At 36.1% G+C, this 25,028-nt stretch overlaps 1 protein-coding gene across 2 annotated transcripts in view; it reads left to right on the top strand.

Annotated features, from left to right (window-relative positions):
- FMN2 (formin 2) overlaps positions 1–25,028 on the top strand; it is a 148,799-nt gene that overhangs the window by 42,676 nt on the left and 81,095 nt on the right. For both annotated transcript variants that reach the window (XM_051615773.1, XM_051615772.1), the window contains 3 exons: positions 5,130–6,826; positions 7,860–8,004; positions 18,777–18,864. In XM_051615773.1, the coding sequence (XP_051471733.1) occupies positions 5,130–6,826; positions 7,860–8,004; positions 18,777–18,864 (1,930 nt within the window). The remainder of the gene's footprint in view (positions 1–5,129; positions 6,827–7,859; positions 8,005–18,776; positions 18,865–25,028) is intronic.

Genomic DNA, 25,028 nt, shown 5'->3' with positions numbered 1-25,028 from the left:
GGCAGTCATACTAAAAAATGCGATTTGTGCAGGCTAAAAGTAATATTATGTAAGACAACAGTAATTATACTTGACTGGTGTGTAGGTCCTAGGGTGGTCAGTGATTCTGTGAGATTTTAATGTATCTATTCTTGTCTGTAGTCTACAGAAGTTCTTTTGAGATTCCTATTGTGCCAGAATTTGCAGATAATCCAAGGTTGTATTTTAGCTCAGTTAAGAGTCTTACAGTTTATAGAGAGAAAGCTCTTTCAGACTTCAATGCATCTCAAGTTGCTTTTAAGTATTTACTAAAACTGAACTGTGAAGAACTAGGATCTTGTCCACTGAAACGCACTTAGCCCAGGAATTAGGATTTCAAGATTTTCAGGAACAGAAGCTTCAAGAAACTTAACCTGAACATCATTGTTTTCTTCTGACTTCCAGGTTTAAAGCTGGCATTTGTAATGCATGCATCTCTCTTCAAAGGTCTGTGCTCCCTGCTGATCCTTTCTTTGTGTGTTTGAACTTCGATAATTATTGAATTCTGCATGTAATGGGTTCTTTTTATCACCCATGATAGGTTATGCAAGACCTGTTGGAGGCTTAGACATGTCCTGGCTCTTTAGCTTAGAAAGAGCTAAGTAGTCCCAATGACAGCACAGTGCAGGCTGGTGGGAGATCAGCTCATTCCCATCAAATTAAGTTTATCGCTTGAGGCAGGGCAGCGCACTACACCATTTTGTAGTGTGAGGAAGAAGCTGGTATCCAAGACTAATTCTGTTCCTTCAGCAGTTGTCTCTGAGAATTAACTAGATAAATGCTATTTTCTTTTAATGCAAATCTAGCGTCTATCAATACTTGTCATTCGATAGTCACTGCAGCACTGAAAATGCCTGTTACAATGTTGTCTCCCTTTCTTACGCTGCTTTTATCTGCAGCTGCAAGAAGCAGTTTTTTGAAAAAAAGACAGCTTTAAAAGAGAAAGCTGAACAGAGATCACATTTCTTTGAATTAAATTCTTACTGCGGCACTACTTCGTGCCATTCAGTGAGCATGTGCACTCAAAAATTTTTCATTTCACATAGAAAAGAGACATCTATTAGCAGAGCAGTTGGAAAGAGCATCCTTCCAAAATAAGTGGATTCTGTTAGTACCACCAACTGTTGCCTTATTGGAAGGCTGGAGAGGTTGTTTATTTTGCCATCTTATTCCTGTTTAACTGTATGCTTCTATTCCTTGTACATGCTTGCAGTCAGGGAGCAACATAGATTATGAATCATGTTCAGATACTAAAAGGTTAATGTTTTGGGAAAACCCCAAGAATTATAATCTTATCATCTAAATATTAATTCCATCCAAAGAGGAAATTTCATTACACTGACAAATTGCTGAAAAATTATCAAACTGCTGATGCAACTTGTTGGCTTGTAATAGTGTAAGGCATTAACTTCTAAAACTAAACTGTAATGTATCTTTATTTTTTAAACATTCCAAAATTACCATTTAGAACTGCCATTGTGTGTATTTGCAGAAGAAAAAGGCACATTCTTGATGTTCATAAAGTATATAAGTGAAGGCAAACTGAGATAGATATAGACATATATATATCATTTAAATGTGTGTGTATATATACACACATACAGACTAGGGTTACATTTCACGCATATGTGGGGTTTTTTCTGCCTGTAAGTTTAGTTACAGAAGTGTCTTTAGCTTTCAGTCACTCATCTGAGAAACTAGGTCATCAGACTCAGTAGAGAAAGTAGCTGCAATCTGAGCTTTTACATGTTTGAAGATCCTGTGTATGTGCTATCTATATAGACTAGCTTTACGCTGGACATCTGATATGCACATGTGGGAAACATGACAAGATTGGAATGAATTGGATGTAATGTAGAGGCTTTTGGTACATGTGCAGATCCAAGTGTACGATCTTTGTACAGTAAAGCTTGTGTTCCCAGATCAGTTGGATACTGTACACGTACAAGCCTATCAGTGCAACACACAGTCAGTCCAGCAGTCCCAGTCTGAGCATGCAACTCATTGCATGTGAAACATGTACAACCTGTTTGAGAAATGCTGTGCTCCATTCTGTAGCCATACACCTCTGGAATTTTTTTCCTGCTTACATCTTTCACACTCAAGTCATCTGGATAAAGCAAGGCTTAAGCTTCCACCTTTCTTTCTTTCTTTCTTTACAGAAAGAAGACTGTTCCACAGTGCCTGGGTCCTGGGTAAGAACTCTAGGCAAGAGAGAGTTCCCTCATATCTCTTTTAAACCCTGTAGGTTTCTGCTGTGGAATTGTCCTTTGGATTAAAAATGAACCTTCTTTTCATTATGTGTATTTTTTTAATCTGGGTCTTCTGGTTCTCATCAACAGCTTTTGACCATCTTTTGCATATGTGAAAAATTAAAGTCTTCTCTTTCTTTCCTGAAGAAAACTGTCTCATTTTCATTTTTTATTAAACTTCAGATAAATCTCAAATATTCTTCCTTGTTGGGGATAGTGGAAGCTTGCTGTGGCTTATGTTTGTTTGATTCAGCTCTTTCTTATCTAGATGAAGACTTTGTACTTCTTGCTTGAGGAAAGGCACAAATATATTTAAACTAGTCTGAGGGCATCTTAAAAATGACAATGCAAACTGTATTTATCTACAATAATTACTGAAGCATAATAAATACTGGGGCTTCATTTTGGTTTTTGTTTCATTTTTAAACCAAATACATTCAAAGTATGTAATTTCTTCTGGATAAATATTTCTACATTCACAGCAGAGTCTTATTTGTTCATAATAAGCTGTTTCTGTGAAAACCTTGGATATATTGGTGATTCTTAGGTTACAACACAGCAGCAAAATCACCAGGTTGTTTGAAATGCCATGTCTCAAAATTGTTTCTTAAGGCATGGGGTAAAAAGTCACTAATTCATTGATACATTTTTGTTTCTTGTTGGAATTGCTTAATCATCTCACTTGATGGCCCATTTTTTTTTAAACTTAAAAAAAAAATCTCTTGATAGAAATATCTTGGCTTGCAGGATAAATTATCTTGTAAAACAGTAAATTCTAAGTTTTTTCCTGTAGTTCAGGTAGAATTTCAGGATTCAAGGATTACCTCTTTTTTTCTTTTGAAAAGTTGAATCCAATCTCCTGAGCAACCAAGTTTTTAAAACAGTGAACTGTTCTGAGGTCAGCCATCACTAAGGTAAATCTCCTCAGAACCATTTAATATTGTGTCTAATCCTGTTGGCTTCATTTTGTGTGTGCCAAGAATAAATTTTCCAATTCAGATAAAATCAGGAATCTGTATCTGTCTGAAAATCCTCACTGGAGTGTTCTTATGGTGTAAAATGGGAGCTTAGGAGAGTCACAGTCTGAGGAAACTGAATTTGTTCTCAAATAACTGAAAACTGGTGTGTGGCTGTAATCCTAGGAACACATTTCCTTTGATAATGTTGCCTTTTGAAGAATTCATAGGCCTTATTATTGTATTTGCAGATGACTTGTAGTGGGATAAGAGCAGATGAAACAAAGGGGTAACAGAATATTTTCTATCTCCTTTATAACGAAGTTCTTCAGCAAAACTTGCTGCTATGAAGTACTGAGTTATTAAAGGAAATTTAGTAGATTGAAGCACCATCAGTAGTCTATAATGGAAATGTATGTTCCAGCCTTTTTTCCTTGTTGTAACACTGTTTGTTAACATGTCTGATGTTAACAAACATATATTTTATTAACAGTACCCAGCTGGAAGTTCCAACTTCATTTTCCAGAAAGAAAAATTACTTTAAAATGCTTCGTGTGTTAAAAAATGAGATGGAAAACATCTTTCTGAAACAAATCAAGGCAATTAATGCACCAGGTATTACATGTTTATTCATAGGTTTCTTTACAAGACCTGTAAAATTTCAATATTTGAAAGATTACCTATGAAGTAAGCCTGGAGTCTGATCCATGAAGCTTATGATTTTATAAAAGAGAACAAAAAGGCACCAAATAATTGTTTTGCTGCAACCACTTGGGAAACCTGTTGTATGGCAAACTTAACTAAATGCTTGAAGTGCTGACCCATATTCCAAATTTAAAGAAAGAAAAAGTACTAAGCAGTAACTGTATGCAACTAGAAAATAAGTTCTTTATTAAAAGATTTTGTGTTGTAAAGTCATGTCTCTTCTATCTCCTGTTCAAGTTTCCTGAACAAGCTCAAATAGCTATTTTTGGACTTGATTGCTTCGTTTGGTAACTTTTGATAAAAGCTCATACCTGTTAAATTAAGAACAGTTTGTTACTGGTATTTATTTTAAAACATAGGAATTACTGTGCCATTTAAGGTTAAGGGTTCTTATACTCAAGTCTACAGCAGGCAAGGATGAGATGCTTCAGGGAGAGATATAAAAAATGTGGAAACTGTCACATACAGAATAACCATTCCAGACAGGAAGCTTTGCTAGCATTACTCACTCACAGTCTGTCACTTGGCAGAGGAATTTTACATTTTGGGTGGGAGGAAAGTTCTCATTTAGCTTTGTCTTCTTTTCCTTCCCAAGCATGCTGGCTGGAGAAAAGCAAAATTGATCTGTTCTGAGATGAGCTGTTTTTGAAAAGTTCACGTTTGTTATGTTCTGCATTCCTTATCTGTACTGTATCATAAGGTGTATATTGAAACCCAGTGGTCAGTAGCATGTTGAGTCTTATGTGCAGTACAGCCTTTTGAAGAAACACATAACATATTTGCAGTTAAGACAATTAAAGTAATGTAGTGCCCTTCCCATCCCTAGGTCTGCATATCCATGTGTGCACAAACACTTGCAGTACTTGTGCTCAGTGGTTTGTTGTTTTCTTGGATAGGGTATGTGGATGGAGGGAGGGGTGTTTGTTGATTTTTGGTTTTACCACGCATAATCACAGACCAAAACATGCTCATACCGATGAAGGTAGTTTCATGCTGAAGCAAGTCATTCTTCTAAGCTACGTTCTTCAACTGTAAGATGCAGCTAGGACAAAATGATACCTCTCTTTTTAAGGGCTTGTCATAACTGGCTTATTTGTGAACATCTGGAATACCAATGTTCTAGATCTGTATTTATTTTTTTATATAGCAATGATTATTGTCTGTTTTGTGCTTATTACATATTTCTTTTCTTTCAAAGGATGATTTTGAGGTGAAATCTGAGGAGCGTGCCAGTGTCATTCAACAACTTGAGCGGACTATTGAGGATCTGAGGACCAAAATTGCAGAACTAGAGAAACAGTTCCCTGCTACAGAGCTTCAGACTGCTGGGAGGGAGCAGGAAAATGAGCACACACAAACAGTCTGTGGGGAACTCAGCAGTGTGACTCTTCAAACAAGCAGTGAGGAGACTGTACCCAGGACTGCATCACAAGCAAGATCTGTACAAACGTCACCAACAGAGGATTATTTAACACACGCAATGCCTTCAGCCAATGCACTGCCACAGCCACCCCCCCCACCACACTTGGAAGGGGGCAAAAGTGAAGGATCAACTGAGAAATTGCCAGCTCTAGAACTACAGCCCATGTTTTGTTCTGAAATCTCCTTAATTCTTTCACCGAAGCTAATTTCGGTGCCGCTGGATGCAAGCCAATCGGTACAGAGCACGCCTCAGTCACCTCTTCCAGCACCCAAAGTTAATTTGTCCTCTGCGTTTGAAGGAGAGACTGAAATGCCATCTTCCCATCAGCCTCTAAGTACTGTAGATGTGACTTGTAGTGAACATCCTCCTTCTTTGCCCCCAGAGCCCACATGTAGCATTCCCACATTACAGCCAGCCACAGAACTGGCTGCTCCCTTGTCTGGAGCACATGGCCCTTCCCTTGCCACTCCCATGTCCATGGCAGGAGTACCACCCCCACCACCCCTGCCGAGCTCAGAACTCCCTCCTGCTGGCTCAGTAGTGCCACACCTGGACCACTCATTGCCTGGTATGCCATCACCCCCTCCTCCTCCACCTTTGCCAAATGGGGAGATGCCAGCGCTGCCTCCAGCCCCTCCTCTCCCAAGTACTGGAGTCCAACCACCATCTCTTCCACTACCTTTGCCAGGAGCAGGAGTCCCACCCCCTCTGTCCAGTTGGGAAATCCCACCTACCCCTCCACCACCACCTTTACCTGGGGTTGGTGTCTCTCCCCCACCTCCTCCTCTTCCTAGCCTGGGAATGCCACCCCCACCCTCAGCACCACAGCTGCCTGGAGCAGGTCTGCCACCACCCCCTCCACCTCTGCCTGGAGGGGGCATCCCACCCCCTCCTCCACCACCACCACCTCTGCCTGGTGCAGGCATCCCACCCCCTCCTCCTCCACCACCTCTGCCTGGTGCAGGTGTCCCTCCTCCACCTCCGCCACCACCTCTGCCTGGTGCAGGTGTCCCACCTCCGCCACCACCTCTGCCTGGTGCAGGTGTCCCTCCTCCACCTCCGCCACCACCTCTGCCTGGTGCAGGTGTCCCTCCTCCTCCACCACCTCTGCCTGGTGTAGGTGTCCCTCCTCCTCCACCACCTCTGCCTGGTGCAGGTATCCCTCCTCCACCTCTGCCACCACCTCTGCCTGGTGCTGGTGTCCCTCCACCACCTCCCCCTTTGCCTGGGTTGGGGATGCCACCTCCAGCCCCACCACCTTTGCCTGGAGAAGCACCACCCCTTCCAGTGCCAGCCCAGGGCAGCACCTACCCAGCAGTCCCACAGGTCTGTGGGTTTCTTCCTCCTCCATTACCATCTGGTTTATTTGCAATGGGGATGCACCAGGAGAAAGGAAGCAGGAAACATGTGATAGAGCCTTCTCGACCAATGAAGCCTCTTTACTGGACAAGAATTCAGCTCCACAGTAAAAGGTAAGTCATGGAGTTGTGAAGAGAGTGGTGTTTGTATTTTATGGCTGTCCTGATAGTTTTGTATATTGTAAGCAAAAGTCTATTTACTACTAGGCAGGTCTTTGGGAGAACATCAGTGCAAACAGGATTTTTTTTTTCTAATTAGATATGTAAATGGAATGCCCATTTTATTTAAAACTCACAATCTCAGAGTAACATTATTTGCATATGAAAGCTCTTTGAGGGTAGTGTTTTCATCTGTCTTTTGGGGCTACAAACCATGCATTCTGTGAGATGTTTCTTCAAAATGTCATATTTGTGCTTCCTCTCGACTTTCAAGATAGCATTGGTCTCTTTGGAGCACCTTGCAAGTTTTGGTAGTCTCTTCCCTCTAGAAGAACGTATGCTGAATGCATTTTATCCTCTTCTTTCCTTTCTCCAGTGACCTAGAAATCTTTTTTTTTTTTTTTCTCCCCACCTTGTACACTCAACAGGCAGATTCAAACTGCAATTTATTTGCATGGCAGCATAAAGCTATTCATGTATTCTTTGGTATGACTTTGATATACTCATTCTCCATTGTTGATTCTTTTTGTTTGTTTGTAAAATGTCATTCTTGGTTATGGAAAGAATTTTCCTTATTAATCTTTTCTTTGTCTATGTATATTGACTGTAAAATCCTTCTGCTCTTATTCAATGATTAATTTCTTCTTTCTTTTAAAGTTCTTGCCACAGTCACGCAGGTGGTCTGCTGATAACTGTCTATTTCTACTTCTCTTTGTGTCCATCTCTGTATGTTTGATAGCTTATATATGGCCTATTCATACTCCTATGTGTGTGAAACGGGTGAATGTAGATGAACCTGATCATTATTGTGTGAATGAAGAAGGAAACAAATAAGTATATGGAGAATCAACAGTATATCTTATCAAAATTCTGCTAGTAGAAGTTAGGCAACAACTTATAAATTGCTGCTATCTTTTTTCTTCATTCCTCCGTTTATGATCTTATTTAGTTTGACATTGCCCTACATAGGTCTTTTGCTTAACTTTAGAGATTCTAGTGCTTCACTTGTGTGGGAAAAAATTGAAGAGCCTTCCATAGATTATCATGAGTTTGAAGAACTGTTTTCTAAAACAGCTGTTAAAGAGAGGAAGAAACCCATTTCGGACACCATTACAAAAACAAAGACTAAACAAGTGAGTACTCATTTAATTTCAGATCTTTTTTAGGCTGGTCTTTATTTAAGGACAGATTTTTGCATGCAGCTGAGATGAATTTTGCTTGGTGTGAAATTGTTACCATATTTATATACACTACATAGACATACAAGACAAGTAGAAAATATAGGATGGGTTTCAAAGCTATAAGTGTTAAAGACTTAAGATTTCTTTTCTTATAAATTACTTCTGGGGTATGTATTTTCTTGAAAAAAATCTTTGCTTCATCCACTTAAAAATTAACAATAATAAACCTAAAAAAAATAGGTGCATATATAATGTTTTTAAATTTACTGCACATGTGCAATAAGTAGTATATAAATTATTCTGATTAATTTTATAAATTAAATAACGAGTTGTATATGAATTACCATGACTTCAGAGAAAAATAATGTTTAGGAATTTAAGTCCTAATGTTATACCAATCATAACAGTTCTAAGTTTGTGTTCTGTTTGTATATGTAGTGAATATGAAGTTTGTGTACATAAATGGCAAGCGTAGTTGGGAAAATCCAACATTAATCAAACTGATTTCTTGAGCTGGAATGGTGTACAATAAAATAAAACTAGGAACCATATTTTAAATATACAAGTTTAAACCCTGGAGTAACAGGGAGCTGTAATCTTGGTATTTGCATGAAAATCTGATTGTGGTGGTATAATAACTTGCAGTCAAGCTTTCAGGCTATAAAGGAGAATGTTCTTATGTAGAATCCTAAACAGCAGTTACAGTTCTTGTTCTATCTCTTCCTCACATTCCTGTACTCAATTCAAGACTAGACTGCTCTATCCATCTTTTAACATACAAGTAAATGCTATACAAGAATCTTTTTCCACAGTGGATGTTCAGTGGGACCAAAATCTCCATGCAGTAATCTTATGTTCTAGTCTGATATCTGTTCTGGAGATCTTGCCCCCATAGACACACTGTGGTCAGCAATATAAACGTGCAGGCACTCTGCTGTGGTGGCAATTTGCTGCAGACAGTAGAACTAGTAGCTAAGTTAGGATTATTATCCCAAGGTGTTAGATAAAACCTTCATCTGGACCAATGGGAAGGATAGTGCGTCTACACCCGTGTAGCTGTGCATCACTTACCTGGGTGCTGTACTAGGTTGTACTAACTGGGGTGGGAGGAAAGGTAACGGGGTGCTGCTCTACCTTGCTGTCCTGTAATAAATCTCAGAAGAGCAACGTGTTTTCTCTTCTTTCCTTCCAGAAAAAGCCCCTGTTAAAAGTTATTCTTAACTAAGTTAGTATGACAGCTCTTTACTTAAAAAAGGGGTGTAAATGTATGCCTAATGCTTTGCCTATGAACCTTTGGTCCATCTGCATTTCATGAGGTTGGGTGATACAAATCTCTAAACAGAGTAAAAGTGATAACTACTTAATTCTGTCATGTAAGCAGTGGGGTAAAGACAGTGATTATGAATATACATTAGATGTGGATTTCAATACTATAAGTATTTATTTTTCTTGCAGTGCCAAAAATTTATATATGTTGTCAATAAATAAATAAAATGTAGATAAAAGCAAATGAAAAATCACTGGTTGTTCTTAACTTCTTTGAAAAGAACAAGTTGTTTATGACAGAAAATTCCACAGAGAAGTTTAAGGCAATCTAAGTAGGTGCCATCATCTAGAACAAACATTCCTGTGGGCCACCTAAATTGACAGAAGACAATCCCCTGTGTGTTTCTTTTCCGCTGGTGATCAAACAAACATACTGCTCTTCAAAAGAGAAAGAAATTGTCTAATGGAGAGAGTCTGATTTGTTGAAAAAGCTCAACCAAACAGATGATCACAGGCTTTCATTAGAATTACAATTAAAGCTATCATTTATTGCAGATGTCAAAGTTAAATGTTCATGTATGCAAATCCAGTTTGGGCTTTTCATTGTGTTGACATGAGACAAATGAAGCAGAACAGCTTCACAAATATCTTCTATGTATGCCCTCTCAGCACTTTGGAATGCAGGCCTTCATTTTTTAAATTCTCTTCATTTATACTGCAGTAAACACTTGGATAATGAGGTCCATCCATGTTTAGCACAAGAAACAGTTATTTGAGGAAATCATGTCTGTAATTCCACAACTATGTTTTTTATAGGAAGAACCAAGTGCTGTTTAAGTGGTTACTGACTTACATGGCTTCTATGATAGTTACAGGCATTGTAAAGATCTTAAAAATGGTGTTTCTGAAGTGATTTTTACAGGGTCATGTTATGGAAAGCAGATGTTTTCTGTCACCTGTTGAACTATGGAGGAGAACTGTACAGAACAGAACCAGGACCCACAAAGCTCTCTCTGCTGCTTTTGAGAAATGTTCTAGTCTGGCAATTGTTTTTCCTCTTTGCCTCGATGTGCAAGTGTGCTGAGTGGTTGTAATGCTTAGATGCACTGCATGTATAATACTAGCTACAGGGGGAATAGCAGTCAGGAAAAAATGTCCAGATGACTTTCAAATGAATAAAATATTTGATACCCTATGGAAACATTTTATTGGAATAAAAGTGTTTTTATTGTAAACTGAAATCAAAAATTATATATATTTATGGAGGAGACCACATGGCAGGGGTGGAATTCTAGCTAATCTGAGGAAAGATTTGATAGTTTTGGGAAGTTTTAATGGGTGACAGATTATTTTGGAATACACTGTTGTTCTGTGCACAGAGCTATTTATGCTATTTTCCATACAGCATTTGTATTTTTTCATTTGTGTATGGATATTCATGATATATTTATTTCTAAGTGGTGAGCCTTTTTAAAGTGTTTTTTTTCCAAGTTAATAATTGGATTAATTTCACCCTACTTGAGTATTGGTTTTAACTGTTTTTTTCCTTGGCATGATCATCTGAAAATAATTTTATACAATATAAATTAATACTGCTTAAAAAAAATCAGTATTACGTCTAGCACTGAATGAAGGCCACATTAAAATCCATTCCAGAACTTAAAAGAAAGAGGAAAAAATGAAGTGTTAATGTTTATTTATGAATGCAGCTGATTTTATTCTTACTGTCTCTCATTTGGTGCTATGGCAAAAGCTGTGATCTATTTTGCTCTGTTAATATGTATATGTCAAATTCTCAGCTGCTGTAAATGTGTGCAGGCTCACTCCATGAGAATGCCTACTAAATCTTCAAAGAAAGTCCTTTATGGGCTATATTATAGGTGGGGCTGCCATTGCTACCTATTAAAGTGGTCTGGCTTTCATTATAGTCCCTGTTATAGCTTTGCCAAAATTTAGCTCTTTATGCTGCAAGTTTTGTTGGGTTGGCTTCTCTCCCCCACCCCCTCATTGGGTGCCTTTTTCATTTTGCCAATGTTAAGAAAGGAAAAAAAGTCTGGTTTCGTTCATGTCTACATAGTTTCATAGACTTGAAATATGGAAAAAATTCATCAGATAAATATCTTGTTACTTTCATAAAGGGTTTCTTATATTTTGCCACTCTACAGGCTATATCTCAGTTCCTTTTGCTCAAGAGATACCTCAGGTGTATTTCTTAAGATTCTTTTCCTAACCTTGTGCTGGCACGTTGAAAAACAGGGGTCAAGAGAAAAGAGGCAAAGGAAGATTAAGATGAGTAACTGGGGAGTGAGTGAAGAAGTGCGGAGTTCTGACAGGTGGAAATATAGAGCATATTAGGTCTGACTCTGTGTCATCTCTTACTCTGTCTATAGTAATTTCTCTCAAACTTGTGAGCCTGGGGTGTTCTTGACCTGGATGTTGCTTTCAGCAAACAGCTGTTTCATCAAACCTATGGTGTTATGACCCAAGCAAGGGGTGAAGACTCTCCTGAAGTGTCTTGTTCAGCTATGCTGTGTAGTTACAATGCTAGTTCTGGTTATGTGGCTGGATAACATTTTTCATAGGACCGTTCCCATAGCTAATGTGGACTGTGTTGAATGAGCACAGTTAATAGTGATTACTTAGGAAATTAAGTGGTTACCTGGGTAAAAAATGTTTGTCAGTTTTTTTAGCATTTAAGAACATGTGATTTGTGAAGCAGGAAGAAAAAGGACAGTCTAATGATTAAGACCAAGTACTCAAGAATAACAGTAAATGCAATATTAAAAATGTACTTACAAGTTGAATATTGGCCAGTGCGCATTGAATGGGTTCAGTGGAAAAATATTACATAATCAGAAAATCTTGATACCACTGTCAGCATTATAAGCATACAGAAGGGAGCTGACTTGCATAGATTCATTTCCTAACTTTTAAAAGCTTTACTAATGATCCTCTAACTGTATTTTTGGAAAATAATATACATGTAACTGCAATGAGCTTTTGAAAAGCAGACCATGTGTTTGTAATCTATCATGTAAATGAAATAATGTCAAAGGTATTCTCATATGGAAAGACCACTACTGATCTGTTGACATTAAGATTTTAATCTCCCCCTTCAACCCCAGAAAATAAATAATAGGTTACTAAAATTTTGTTTTGTTTCAAAAACCTTAGATGCAAGCAAGATGTATCAATAAAACTCTTCAGTTAATTATTTCAGCATTTTTTATTTTTTAAGTTGAATATAAAGAAGCTGTGGTAATAAATACTCCTAGAAACAAAATGTGACATCAAATAATTGGTAAATAAGGTAAATGCTATATTGAGTTAACAGATAAAAGGTTATTCATGTTTATTCATTAACAAGGAATGACATAAAGGAAAAAATAATTTTGTGAAAAGAAGGGTTTATTCCCTCTGCTAACAATGGAGGTCCTGTCTGGAGGAGCTTTCTGTATCCACACTTCCTGATCTATTACATGTGTTGATGCCACAAGCATTTGCTGCAATTTTATGTATTGTCTAGAGATACAGTTGTTGTTCTTCCCCCACAGACAGGAATTTTAGAGGACTTGACTGGTACATAATTTTTATTTATACAATAAATAATATCATTACATTATTTATGATATTAACTAAGATTTCACTTAGTTTGCTTGCAAGAAGAATGTATGAGATGCTGTATGAATGTGCTCTGGTTTTCCTTTCGGTCTCATTTGTATGTCTTATTGCATATTTTGTTGTTATAGTATTTGTTTTGTAACCGTATCTACAAAGTTCTCTTTGCAAACAGTTTTACCTGACTGCTTCTGTATATCAAATACCACTACTTGTTCAGGCTTCACAGGTTGATATTCTCCATTAACTGCAGTCTTTCCAGGGAAGTTGGAGATCTTAATTTCCATAGCCAGTAGTTGTACACCTTTCAAATACTTTCTTCTTCATCTCTCCATGGTGCTTCTGACTCAGTGCAAAGGCTCAGTGCAGTGGACATTGTAGGACTGGATGACATCTCAGGAAGAAGAAAGAAAGAAAACACACATTGATTTTGCTAAGAAGGCAATAAGCAACACTTTATAGTTAAAACCATTTTAAAATCAGACCAAGAAAACTGAAATTGCTTCAGAATTAGATGTGCATAAGGAATGAATATGTTTCACCTAGAAATTACACTTTAGCGCGGTAGTCATGATGATTTTGTAAAAAACTCAGTCGCATGTAAGCTTGAATGTGATTGCCTGTATTACTGTCAGATCCCAAGCGACTCAGAAGTTAAGCAGACTTTTAACTTCAAAGTGAAAATCAAGGTTTTAAACTTAACTATTTTTTTTCTCTGTAGAGAAGTATTGATTTTGCAGATTTTTTCCCTCTGACTATATTTTTTTTACTTAGTCCTGACTTCAACAGAACAAAAGCAAGAGCAAAAAAAGTTGTTATATTTATTTGGAGTAGGTACAGTGAATAATGCCATACTTCTGACTGTAACATATGTCCTCCCTTTTAAAAGTGAGAAACACTAGAGCTTTTAAAGCATGGGTTTTTTGTTTGGTTGTTGTTATCTTCTACTATATATCATAGTGGGTTCTCACTTTTCTTTGGGAGTTTTTTGGTGTTAGGGTGGGGTTTTTTGCATTTTTTTTCCCTTTCCTAAGGCCTCTCCGTTCTTCCATGTCTGTCTCCCTGATTTGTGTGAACTTTTTGTAAAATAATTAAGACTTCTAATTTCAAATGTGTTTGGGCATGCAATATGTTTTGCAAGAGTTTGTAAAAAGTGTGTGTAATTTTCTGTGTTCACAGGAAGTGTACACAGTGACACAATTGTCTATAGCAGTTGGGCTGATCACATGAAAAAAAACAACATGCCTACTGAATGCATTGCAGATCATGCATGAAAGCAGTGTTTAATACAGAGTTTCTAAGGAAACTCTTTGCATATTTTCTTTTTTTTAAAAAACGTTTGTATTGCTACATGTTAACATGCATTTTCATTACTACCCCACAGAAACATTTGAGAGTTACAAACATACAATCTAAAAAAATAGAAATGAAACTTTACGACCCCTGGTGCTTTAGTTGACAAAAAAAGAAGTAATTGTAATTGTGATACATAACAATGAGCTAAACTCTCAAAGAGGAGCTTTAAGTATGGAAAAACAAAATATTTATGATCTATTTTTAAATGAAATAATTTAAATTTTGCTATTTATCTCCATCTCTTTTTCTAGTCCTTAAAGTTAGAATAATGTTATTTTCTGTTAAAGGGATATTTTGCTATTGTTCAGCCTCCTGTTGAGGAACACAATGCTTATCTAACTTACTACTGTATGCTTGTGTCTAAGCAGTATAAGTATTTTTTCCATCTAATGTCACAAGCAAGGAGTATTAACTGGGGTAGCAATATCTTAGTGAAAGTTTACTTCTACAGCAATAGTTCTGTTATTAATTTCTAACAATAATACTTTATCATAAAACACCATAGAAGGTCATGAACTGTTTCTCACCTGTATCGTTAAAAGCTTTATTTATGAAAGCACAGTAGGGTAATAGATAAAATAAAAGTAAATATTATATTTAATCTTTACCCTCAAGCATAAAGTTATGGCATCCACAAACTGGCAGACATGGCTGCTCTGCTGCACTAATTTGCATAACATGTCAATATATTGCATCTAAAAGTATATGAAAAAGAATTTTGAAACATTAAGTACCTCCTTACAGATCATGAGAATCTTCAATGGGCAAAGTAACCAGTTCAAGGTTTGATTTAGGGTAGGAGCCGGAGACATACTCAAAATTACGGTTCAGGGTTGATGTTTTGTGGTAAAAGTTGAGCACAGCTGAATCATGATGTACCATCAGCACATGGTGTGCTGTTAGACAGCCAGGATTAGGTGTTTGTTTGGGGAGTTTGGCTTTCTATCTGTAAGTAATAAGTAGAAATACTTGATGATCTATTGTACCAAAATTACCTCAGTACTTGAAGTAGTCACTTTTTCTGCTCTCACACTGTCATTACTAACCAGAAGTTACTTCTGGATTTACATTTCTTTAAAAAACCCTAAACCAGACACACAAGTCCCCCCCTACTCATAAGAGCGTAATATTATTGTGTTGTATCTGTAAGAAGGCAAGGTTATGCATGGAAAAGATGTAAGTCCAGTTCTGTGATTGCCAATTTTGCATTTGGAGTACTCCTGAATCTGTAGAGAAGATCTGTTGTCCCGATGCCTAGTGAGAAGGTAACTGCATTACTGCCCTGATCCTGTCTCTTAACATCTTGTTTGGAATTTGGGGGTTTCTGCATCCTCTCTGCAACGATTACAAGCTACAGGCTTTTGTACACTGGAGTTTCCTGTATGTGATATTTTATAAAGTACAGTAGTATTTCTTAACCAGTGAGAGCATTGGGATAATTTTGCTCAGAGCTGGCAGTCAAAATCAGAACCAGAGAGCAAGAATAATTGCAAAATTCCATGCATTAAATAAATGTTATTCTGGAGAAAGGGAATCTTCACATTTTTTCTTCAGGGTTCTCATCAAACATGTGTGTTGCATTACCTTTCACTAAATAGCTTTGTCTGTTTTTGCTTGTGTTTAACAATCAGGAACAAATTTGGCATGTAGTTTGTTTACTGCTTAACAATGAGGACCACTCAACAATTAGAAAGTTTGTTCTAGATTTCAGGCTTCAGATAATATCTCTAGCCTCCTTTTTATTTATTTTTTTTTTAATTTGTTTAAAGCAGAGTTCCAAAATGCAAAATAAAAAGAGTTGTGTATTGTGTCTTAGGCTTTAGATCTTGTAGAGATTGGATTTATCAGACTTTTGTTGTTCCGCCTTTAAGTGGCGTCACTCGTCTGTAGCCGACTATGCCGACTATGCAGCTGATTTATTTTATTGTTTTATTTTTAAATGTGGGAATTGTTTAGGCATTTATGCTAATATTCTTATTTTCTGAATTAGTGTTGTATTGTTACAGCCATTTTATTGGAGGAAATGATAGCATTCATGCAATTGACTGAAATGGGAATGAAATGCGTAATAGAGACTAGTACACAAGTTGACATAAAACCTACATTTTAAGTAAACCCAGACAAAACTGGTAGTTGCTATTAAAAAATGCTTTATTGGTTGCTGTTTTCCACCCATTCACCTGACAGTCATACTCTTGGGTACTCTTTCAGTGTTGTGGTTCAGGATTTTGGCAGAAAACCTATTCTTCACAGGCACAGTACTTATGGTTTTTTACCTTCTGAGCACTGGCAAAATGTGACATTCAGTAAACATTTATTTTCCTGTGCATAAGTTCACTTACAGAAAAAGCAGCTTCTTTTTCCTGCTAACTTATAGGCCAGATTCCTTTTAGAGCACAAGACTTGAAGGCATTTTCTAGGCCACTAAATCTGTTCCTGTAGCATTGATGAGAATCATGGCCCCTAAGAAGTTGTGTTCTAGTCTGCATCATAAAAACATAATTTATTTGATTCTTTTTTCTCTAGTGTTGGTCCCCTTGCTGTATTTATAGACATAATCTGAGCAGCTCTCTGAGTTTTAGATTGCTGATGGATGGTAGAAACAGATACGGGTGCTGACACCATTACAACTAGCAGATTCCCAAAAACAGGCTGCAGTTCATCCTTACTCTTTAGGCCTCCAAGAGAGAACAGTGTAATTCTACTTCCTTTTGAAAGGTTAAGTTGTGGACCTTTCCCTTGGTCCTAGGTGCATTCAAGCCTGAATGCAGTTCTAACATCGTTTTGGGAAAGACAACCTCAACAAAGCTATTTTACTCTGCTTTCTTCTCTTGTTTTGTTTTACTTCTGGCCAGCAGTAGCTTGCATCAGTTCAACTTGTATTTCATTTTTGCAGAATATGAATGACAAGAAATATACACCTTACTCCACATAAGCTGTGAATTTCGGTCTTTAACCTTTTGAAAAATAGTGAAGACATACTTGGTTTCTAAAGCTAATTTTTTTTCAGTTCATGAGCAGAATGCTGTATTTTCACTTCATTGTAAGTAGTTAGGAATCTGTGAGGAAAGGAGGATGAAATACCTTCATAATCAATAGTTATGAAGGTTTGAGGGAAAAAAAAATTAATAAATCAATTGGCCAGCCAACCCAGTCCTCAGAAAACCTATACTGCAAGCGCTCTGAGTTTCTCAAGTTTACTTTCCTAAGCAATACCAGTGGTAGAATTCTAGGTCAGGCTTTTACTTCTTCTCTACAACTACTGCTCAAACGTCAACATTACAAACCTGTGTCTGAGAACTTAAGTGAGTCAAATTTGGCCACAGGGCAAACATCTTGTGGATACTTTTATGTTTTTTGTAAGATGTGATTTAGATCATGACATTCTTTACTCTGGCTGACTTAATTCTACTTTCTCTAATCTCATTTCTGCTAGTTAATTTATAAATAATTTTGCCAGTGGGGCTGTATATGATACAGCACCTTGGTGCTCAGTTAGGAATTATGCAACTCGAAAAAATATTTATGTGCTTCCTGACTGTGATATAAAAAGAACTTGAACTTACAGTTCAGTCATCTGGCTTTTCTTCTTTCCTCCAAGTGATTCACAAAGGTTTTCTTCAGTGTATTTAGTGCAGTGTTAAACTCAGTACCTGAGTAGATTAAATATTAACCTCTTCCTTCTACTGAATTGTTGTACTGAAAAGTGCTTCATCTAGAATCACACTGATTTAGATATAACGGTCTTTTCCTGGCAGTACTTGCTTCTCATGCCCATGTTATAAAACACACAGTAAGTTGAATTCAAACAGCTTAGAGCCCTGTGCAGGACAGCCTGTTAATTATTTGTTGTTTTTATGCTTGAAAAGCTAATATGTAGGAACGTGTATTTTGGTGCCTAATTTTAACCCCACAAAGCAAGATGTTTTGATGGCTTGATTTTTATTTTTCTGTTTATTTTATAAACAAAATAAGTTTTGGAACCTTTTATATTCCCTAAAAGTGATCAAAGAAAATCCCAATATGTACATGGTTATTTTGCTTTTAAAATAAAAATCATATTGGTGCCTACTACGTCAAACATTCAAATAAAATACAAATTCTCACAGTTTCAGCTTACATCAAAGATGGAAATCATTGTGTGGTTTTGGAAACCAAAGCAACTCTAAGATGGACACAGTTGGAATTTCTTTTTATATGACAGCCTGTTTCATACACTTTGTAACATCATTGTGAAGTTTAATGTGTGCATCCTAATGAAGGAAGAAGTCTAGAGGAACTTTTATAGTCACTTTCTTAATATTTATATTGTAACACTTGCAATGCGTTTATGCAGCAGAAGAAAACTTAAAAAATAATTAAATTACTCATTTTTAGATTTCTATAGACCACAAGGTACTGTTTCTAGAATTTTTGTTAGTAATGTGAACTATCTTGCAAATTTTCCTACAGATTAATACTAATCACTGGGTTTCTTTTGGCAGGTTGTCAAGTTATTAAGTAACAAAAGATCTCAAGCTGTTGGAATATTAATGTCTAGTCTTCATTTAGACATGAGGGACATTCAGCATGGTAAGTGAAATAAGCATGGTTAGTTTGAGCTGAGATTGCATCATTAATAGTCTGAAAATGCTGATTTTTATCCTTTGGGACTTTTTACACTGTTTTTCTGTTCAGTCATTTATTTTCCCCTTCCTACTAACATATTCCCTTGTCCTGTATTGAGGAAAAAACACACCTGTTTGTTTGCAGAATAGCCATCTATATTTTTTGTATCAATTATCTAAGTGTAATAGAACATAGACACTTTGCTTTTGCTCTTTCTGAGGAAGAAAGTGTGATGTGTTGTTTATTTTAATTCAGATAACCTCAGGACATATTCAGAAAAGTGAATGATAACATTTAATTGATTTGCTATGTAAAATAGTTCCTATATTTGGGTTAGCACAAATTGTGGAGTTATTTCATCTTCAACAGCATTTTTTTATAAATGGAGATCTTCCATATGAGTGTGATACTTTTCAGTTTTATTCTGAGACAGTAGTGCAAAAAAGGTGAAAAGTGGAATTGTGTTTATATTCAGAGCATCCCTTATGTTTCCCAAAGGCTTTAAATAGATTTGAAGCAGATTGAATTATCCTGTGAAGTGCCAGCCTATCTATTAAATCAATGTGGTTTCAAGTATAACACAGACTTCATAAATCACAAAACATCTTGTGAATTTTCTAAGCTATGTATTTACAGCCATGCATTCAGTTTACTATTATTTGCTTATTTTGTGAAATTATTCATAAATAGAACAAATTTCAGGGCACTCTGTCATCTAGTGAGTAACTCTTAATCACAGTTTTAAGTTTTTATTAAACTGTTTTGATGGTTACTAGACTTCCTCAAGCTGAAGCACTTAAGATGGTAGTCATAGAGCAAGGCGCCAGTACTGGCGCCAAGAAGTACTTGGTATTTCCAAAGCTGGCAGATGTAGTTCAGTTAAGTCGTAGAGCGAAATCTGAAAACAATGATATGGTCCTTTCCTTCAGTCAAATATTCAACTTGGTTTCAGTTAATAATGAGAACCTTATGATCGAAGGAGTCCGCCTAACATCTGTGTCTGTGGTAAAGCCAACACAAGTTCATTGAAAATTTGCTTGCTTAACATGCAACACTAACAATAACATGGCATGAATGTCAGTAGTTGAAGGGGTCAAACAATATTATGCTTAACCTTTATCCTATTACAATATTAAGCACACACGATCATCCAAGAGCTCTGTGCCGATTTTGTATATTCCTCTTTCAATAGCTGTTTTGTAAACCCATTTATTTTGCAAAGGGAAATTTAGTATGGCTCTTATTCCCTTGCTGTGCAGAAGTGATTGAACAAGCATGAGAGAACTTTTGTCTGATGGGAGAATTTGTGGAAATGGTTGGAATATCCTGATGTTAAAAATGTGGGATTTTTTTTTAAGAACATAAAGTGGGCATGAAGGAAAAGTGGTGAGGAGCAGGAAAAAAATTTGCACGGTGGGGGCAAGGAAAATAGAGGAGGCATCTCACCAAGTAGTTTTTCTGGCAACAGTCATTCCACACAGAGTTCTCTTGAGTGATCTAAACATAAAGTTTGTGGAGAAAATACAAAATCACTAGCCCAAGTATTTAGCTTCACCTTTATGTATGCAACATTTTTACTTGCTTGTTAAAAAAATAAGGATTCTTATAGATATATAGATATATATCTTATAGATATATATATCTTATAGATATATAGAAAACTCAAAACTATGTAGAACCCTTACTTTTTAAATCTGCTTTAACCCTTACTTTTTCATCTGCTGCAATTTGAATATAGTAATAAGAAGGTAAAATTAAAAATTAAAATCATGTTAAAGAGTGACCCTGTTAGCAAAATAGGTAGTTGGTGTATTTGCATCTTTATACATTAAGTTTTAACACATAGACTACATAACTACAGCAAAAAAAATGTGACCAGTGTTCTTTTTTCTCGTGGCCCAGGGGTTTAGTGGTGGTCTTGAGTTTTTGCCATGTTTAACATACAATGAAATGTACATTTTCCCGTATGTTACTCAGTACAACACAAGAAATGTTTTTTTTCATAACCTTTAAAGACAGTCAAATGAAACATATTTTTTTTTCCCCCCCCAATCTGATAATTTGTGGTACTAGGCAATTTTCTTTATAGGATTTCTTGTAAATATTCCTTGAATTACATAGAAAGCATATCTGTGGGATGCAGTGTTCATGCAAATTGCAAGAAAATGGTTACTTTTTTATTATTTTTTTACTTCTTTTATTTACTGGCATTAGAAAAGTACACAGAAAGAGAGAGAAACTTTTGATGCAGTGTGACGTTCAGTCAATTTCTTGGTTTGCATACTATTGAGTCTTATTTTTCTAGCCATTTAGACAAATTTAAAGGGTTATAGGGAGCACAAGGGAAATGACTGTGCTGGGTATTCACCTAATAAATTTAGCATTTCAAGTTTTAATTCATATTGTATTTAACTGAAAAGCTTAAAATAACTTGAAACCTGGGCAAATACTGTATTTATTGTCTTGTACGAATATTTTTGTTTGGGTTTTTTTTGGTGTATTTTTGTTTCCTTTTTAACATACAAAACAATGGTGAAATATTGTCTGAAAGAAACAATCCTTGATGAAAGAGTGTTTGGGAAACTCGAAAATTTGAATTCTTTATTATTATTTTTTACTGATCTTCCAACATTTGGCTACTTTTTTCCTGCACATTGATCAGATTATATTTGATGGAAAATCTCAGAATATTGTAATACATTCTAAATGGCTTTCGATGATGATGATGATATCCTTGTTAAGTGTCTGCTTGGAGAATTGTTTTTGTCTGCTTATGGCTTTGAAATAGATTTAGTAAAACAAACTCCCAACCCAGGCTGCTTTTAAAGTATTCTACAGTGTGGAAGGGGTTTTTGTAATAATCAGAGTACATTTGTACTGAACTCTAGTAGATCTTTCTAGAAGTACTTTAAAGTAGGGTAGGTTGATTTTCATTGATGTTATGAGGTTTTCTTAGTGGATTCTAATTGCTAACAGAACTCCCAGCTATTTTACATGGTCTAGGCTAGAAGCGTAAGAAATGTTGGTCTCTTTGGTCACAGTGGCATTTCTCTGTGTTATTAGTACAAAAATGAGTCCTCATGTTTTCTCTGGTTTCACACAAAGTTTTACTGACCCCTATTTTTTACAAACATCTATCAACTATGCAAAATACTTTATCCAGCCTTTTTGCTTGCTTTTTTATTTTTGCAATACCACAAATATCCTTTATCCAGTATTACGGTCCCACTGGAAATAAAGTTGTGTTTGGCTGCATGGTACAGCCAAAGCTTGAGAAATGCCAAACAAGCAATTCTTACGTATTTTTCCTTTATAGTTCAGATTTTCTTCCTAGAGGGAAAAAAATAAAGTACTAGTTTTAACATTAGTCTTTTAGGTTTTTTCTTAACATTTCAGAGATGCAACGTGCTTAAATTAGCAGTCTAAAAAGAGTCCAGTTAACTGCATATAGTAATATATGACTATACATTAATATATAATTGCATGTTAAGCGTGTGTCTGTGTTTAGGGACCATGTCTGTTATTTAAGATGTCTCTTTTAAGTGTCTGTCATCACATGAAATGAAAAAAACCCTTTGAAATTGTAACTATGTTGCAGAGACTACAGTTGTCAGTGCCTTCCCTAAAAATACACTGTATCCTCTTCCCTGTTTAAGCTTTTATTGAGGTGTTAAGAGGAGTAGTAAGAGTGGCAAAAAATTCTGCTGTGTGAGAAAAATAGAATGACAACAAATTAAACTGAAGATGTCAGCCAGAAGGAAAGCAGGTTTCATATTTCCTGCATGTTACATTTACTACACAGTCAGATTTATATCTAGTATTTATTTCCAAAACGGAAATAAATCTTTTGTTCACCAAAATCATCTTACTCTGAGAATGCCTTGTAAATGTTGAAAGTAGAAGTCTGGCAAAAATGGCATGTGCAATTCTCTGTCTTTTGAAGTCATCCATAATCTTTTCCAATTCAGTAAATTTCTCTTAACAGGTTTTATAATTTCAGGCTGTGTTATTTCTGATATGGCTGCAATACTCTACTATAGTGCTGTAAGGTTTTGCATAGCACCTTGTGATTGCCCTGGATCTGTTGGAAGTGGTTTGGATGTTTCTGCCTCTGAATTTTCTTTAATTTTCTCATATCCTCATTTAATAAGTTATTTCCTGCCCTCCCCCCACCCCTTTCTGAGACACTCGTCATCTACAGAATTTGATGGAGTTATATGACCCACTCTGCTAATTGAAAATAAAAATAAATTTCTATTTACATATCTCTATATATGGAAGACCAAGAATCTATTACAGCTCTGAAGTCATTGTTGGTCAGTGATAGTGAGAAGGTTATATAAAAGAGTGTAATAGGAAAAAAAGTTATGGGAAGGGCAGGTAGCTAGAAGAGACTTTGTCAAAGTTTAACTTAATTATTCCACTGAAGAAGGAGGATAAAATGCCTCTTAATCTGTGTTATTTAAACATCCTGTGCAGTAATGCTTCACACATGGAAGTGTCACGTAGTCTCAGTGGTCATAGGTCCAAGAGATGTTCTAAATGGAAAGCAATCAAGAAAGAATAACTTAACATCTGGAAAATAAGACTCATGATTGGTTTATTTTATGGACAGTCCAGAACTGATCTGAACGTTATTATCCTAATAACAATTTATATGAATAAGCATAATAATTTGAAACTCATAAAACTGAAATATTTGTCAAGAATGGCTGTCTTCCTTAAAGACATTTTACTGTTCAACAAGTTATGAAGACAAAACAGCACATGATAGGATCAAGCTCTTTGTACATTGTTATACTGGAAGGTATAACCAGCTGTCCCAAATTGATATCTGTCCCTTTAAGTTATGAAAAAAGTCCTGGATGTAGCAAGATATATAGAACATTTCTCTCAGGTGGAAGTCTACATTTCTTTAAAGGAATGAACTATAAAGTGACTGCAGTCAGTACACGTTAATTACAAAGTTTGAAAATTTACCTGTTAGTTCTAGCTTAGTAATTGAGAACCTGAAATTTTTCATTTTTTTCTTAGTCAGATATTATGCACTCAGAAACCTAAAAACTTAAAAGATTATGGCTTAAGCTTCCCCTTTGATAGGCCTTCAAACATGTGTTTAGATTCTTCAGAGACACCACCAAGACAAGATTGATTGGTTTGGCATATTTCTGTCCTGTGAATTAGCACTTCCTCTAACCTTCACACCATGATCCCCAATATTATTCCTCTATTCATTCTTAGCTTTCTCTTCTATGCTACTATATTCATAATATTATGCCTGCTGTTAGATTGCAAGCTTACACATTGGTTCTGCTAATTATTACCTTATGATGAAGGTCCTTGGAGACAGGTGGGGTTTCTAATGGATGTGGCATGAGCTCCTGAGATGTGGGTGAGGGCCCTGAAAGCCTGTCCTGAATATTGTAATCATGCCTCAAATCCTCTTTCTGTCCTCTGAGCCTTTCTGAAGCTTAGGTCACAGTGTCAAAGGCCAATAAAGCAATAGCAGAAGTTGTTAAGGAAAAAATACAACTGTGGTTATAATTTTCTTTAAGTGTGCATGCAGCACATCAAGATAATTAAGGACAGAAATATGCATATCACCAAGAAAGAAAATGTTTTATGTGATACATCCTTATGGAATTTACTATTAAAAATAAATTTATGAAACTAAATCAGTTTTCTATAATGCAAGATAAATTTTAAAGAAGTTATTTTTTTTAATTAGGAAAATCTTGTTGAGTTTTTTCACAGTATTTGAATCAGCAGAGACTAATTACTGCCACATTGAGTAGTTCGGATAATTAAAGATTTTTGTTGTTGTTAAGAACATATGAATGTAATTTAACAGAGAAGTTTTGTAAGAAACTGTAACTTCATTGTTTGTCTGTTGTTTCAGTTGAAACAGTTTATTTTTTTTCTTGGAAGTCCAATTAACTTTGAAACTTTGAGAGAAAGGTTTCAGGGAAGTTCTACGATCCATAGTTTTGTTTCTTCCCTTTGCAAATGAGGTGACTAGCTCTGTATGGTATTTTCAAGATTTATGGGCACCATATGCCCATGCCATGGTATTGCATAATTTCCTATTTCAGGCCCCATTTTTTATGGATTGTTTGCCCTTTAACTGT

The sequence above is a fragment of the Apus apus genome, chromosome 3 (assembly GCF_020740795.1).
Source record: "Apus apus isolate bApuApu2 chromosome 3, bApuApu2.pri.cur, whole genome shotgun sequence".
In the NCBI taxonomy this organism is placed as follows: Eukaryota; Metazoa; Chordata; class Aves; order Apodiformes; family Apodidae; genus Apus; species Apus apus.
The sequence above is the reverse complement of the archived record's forward strand: the minus strand, read 5'-3'. Positions and strand labels throughout refer to the sequence as shown.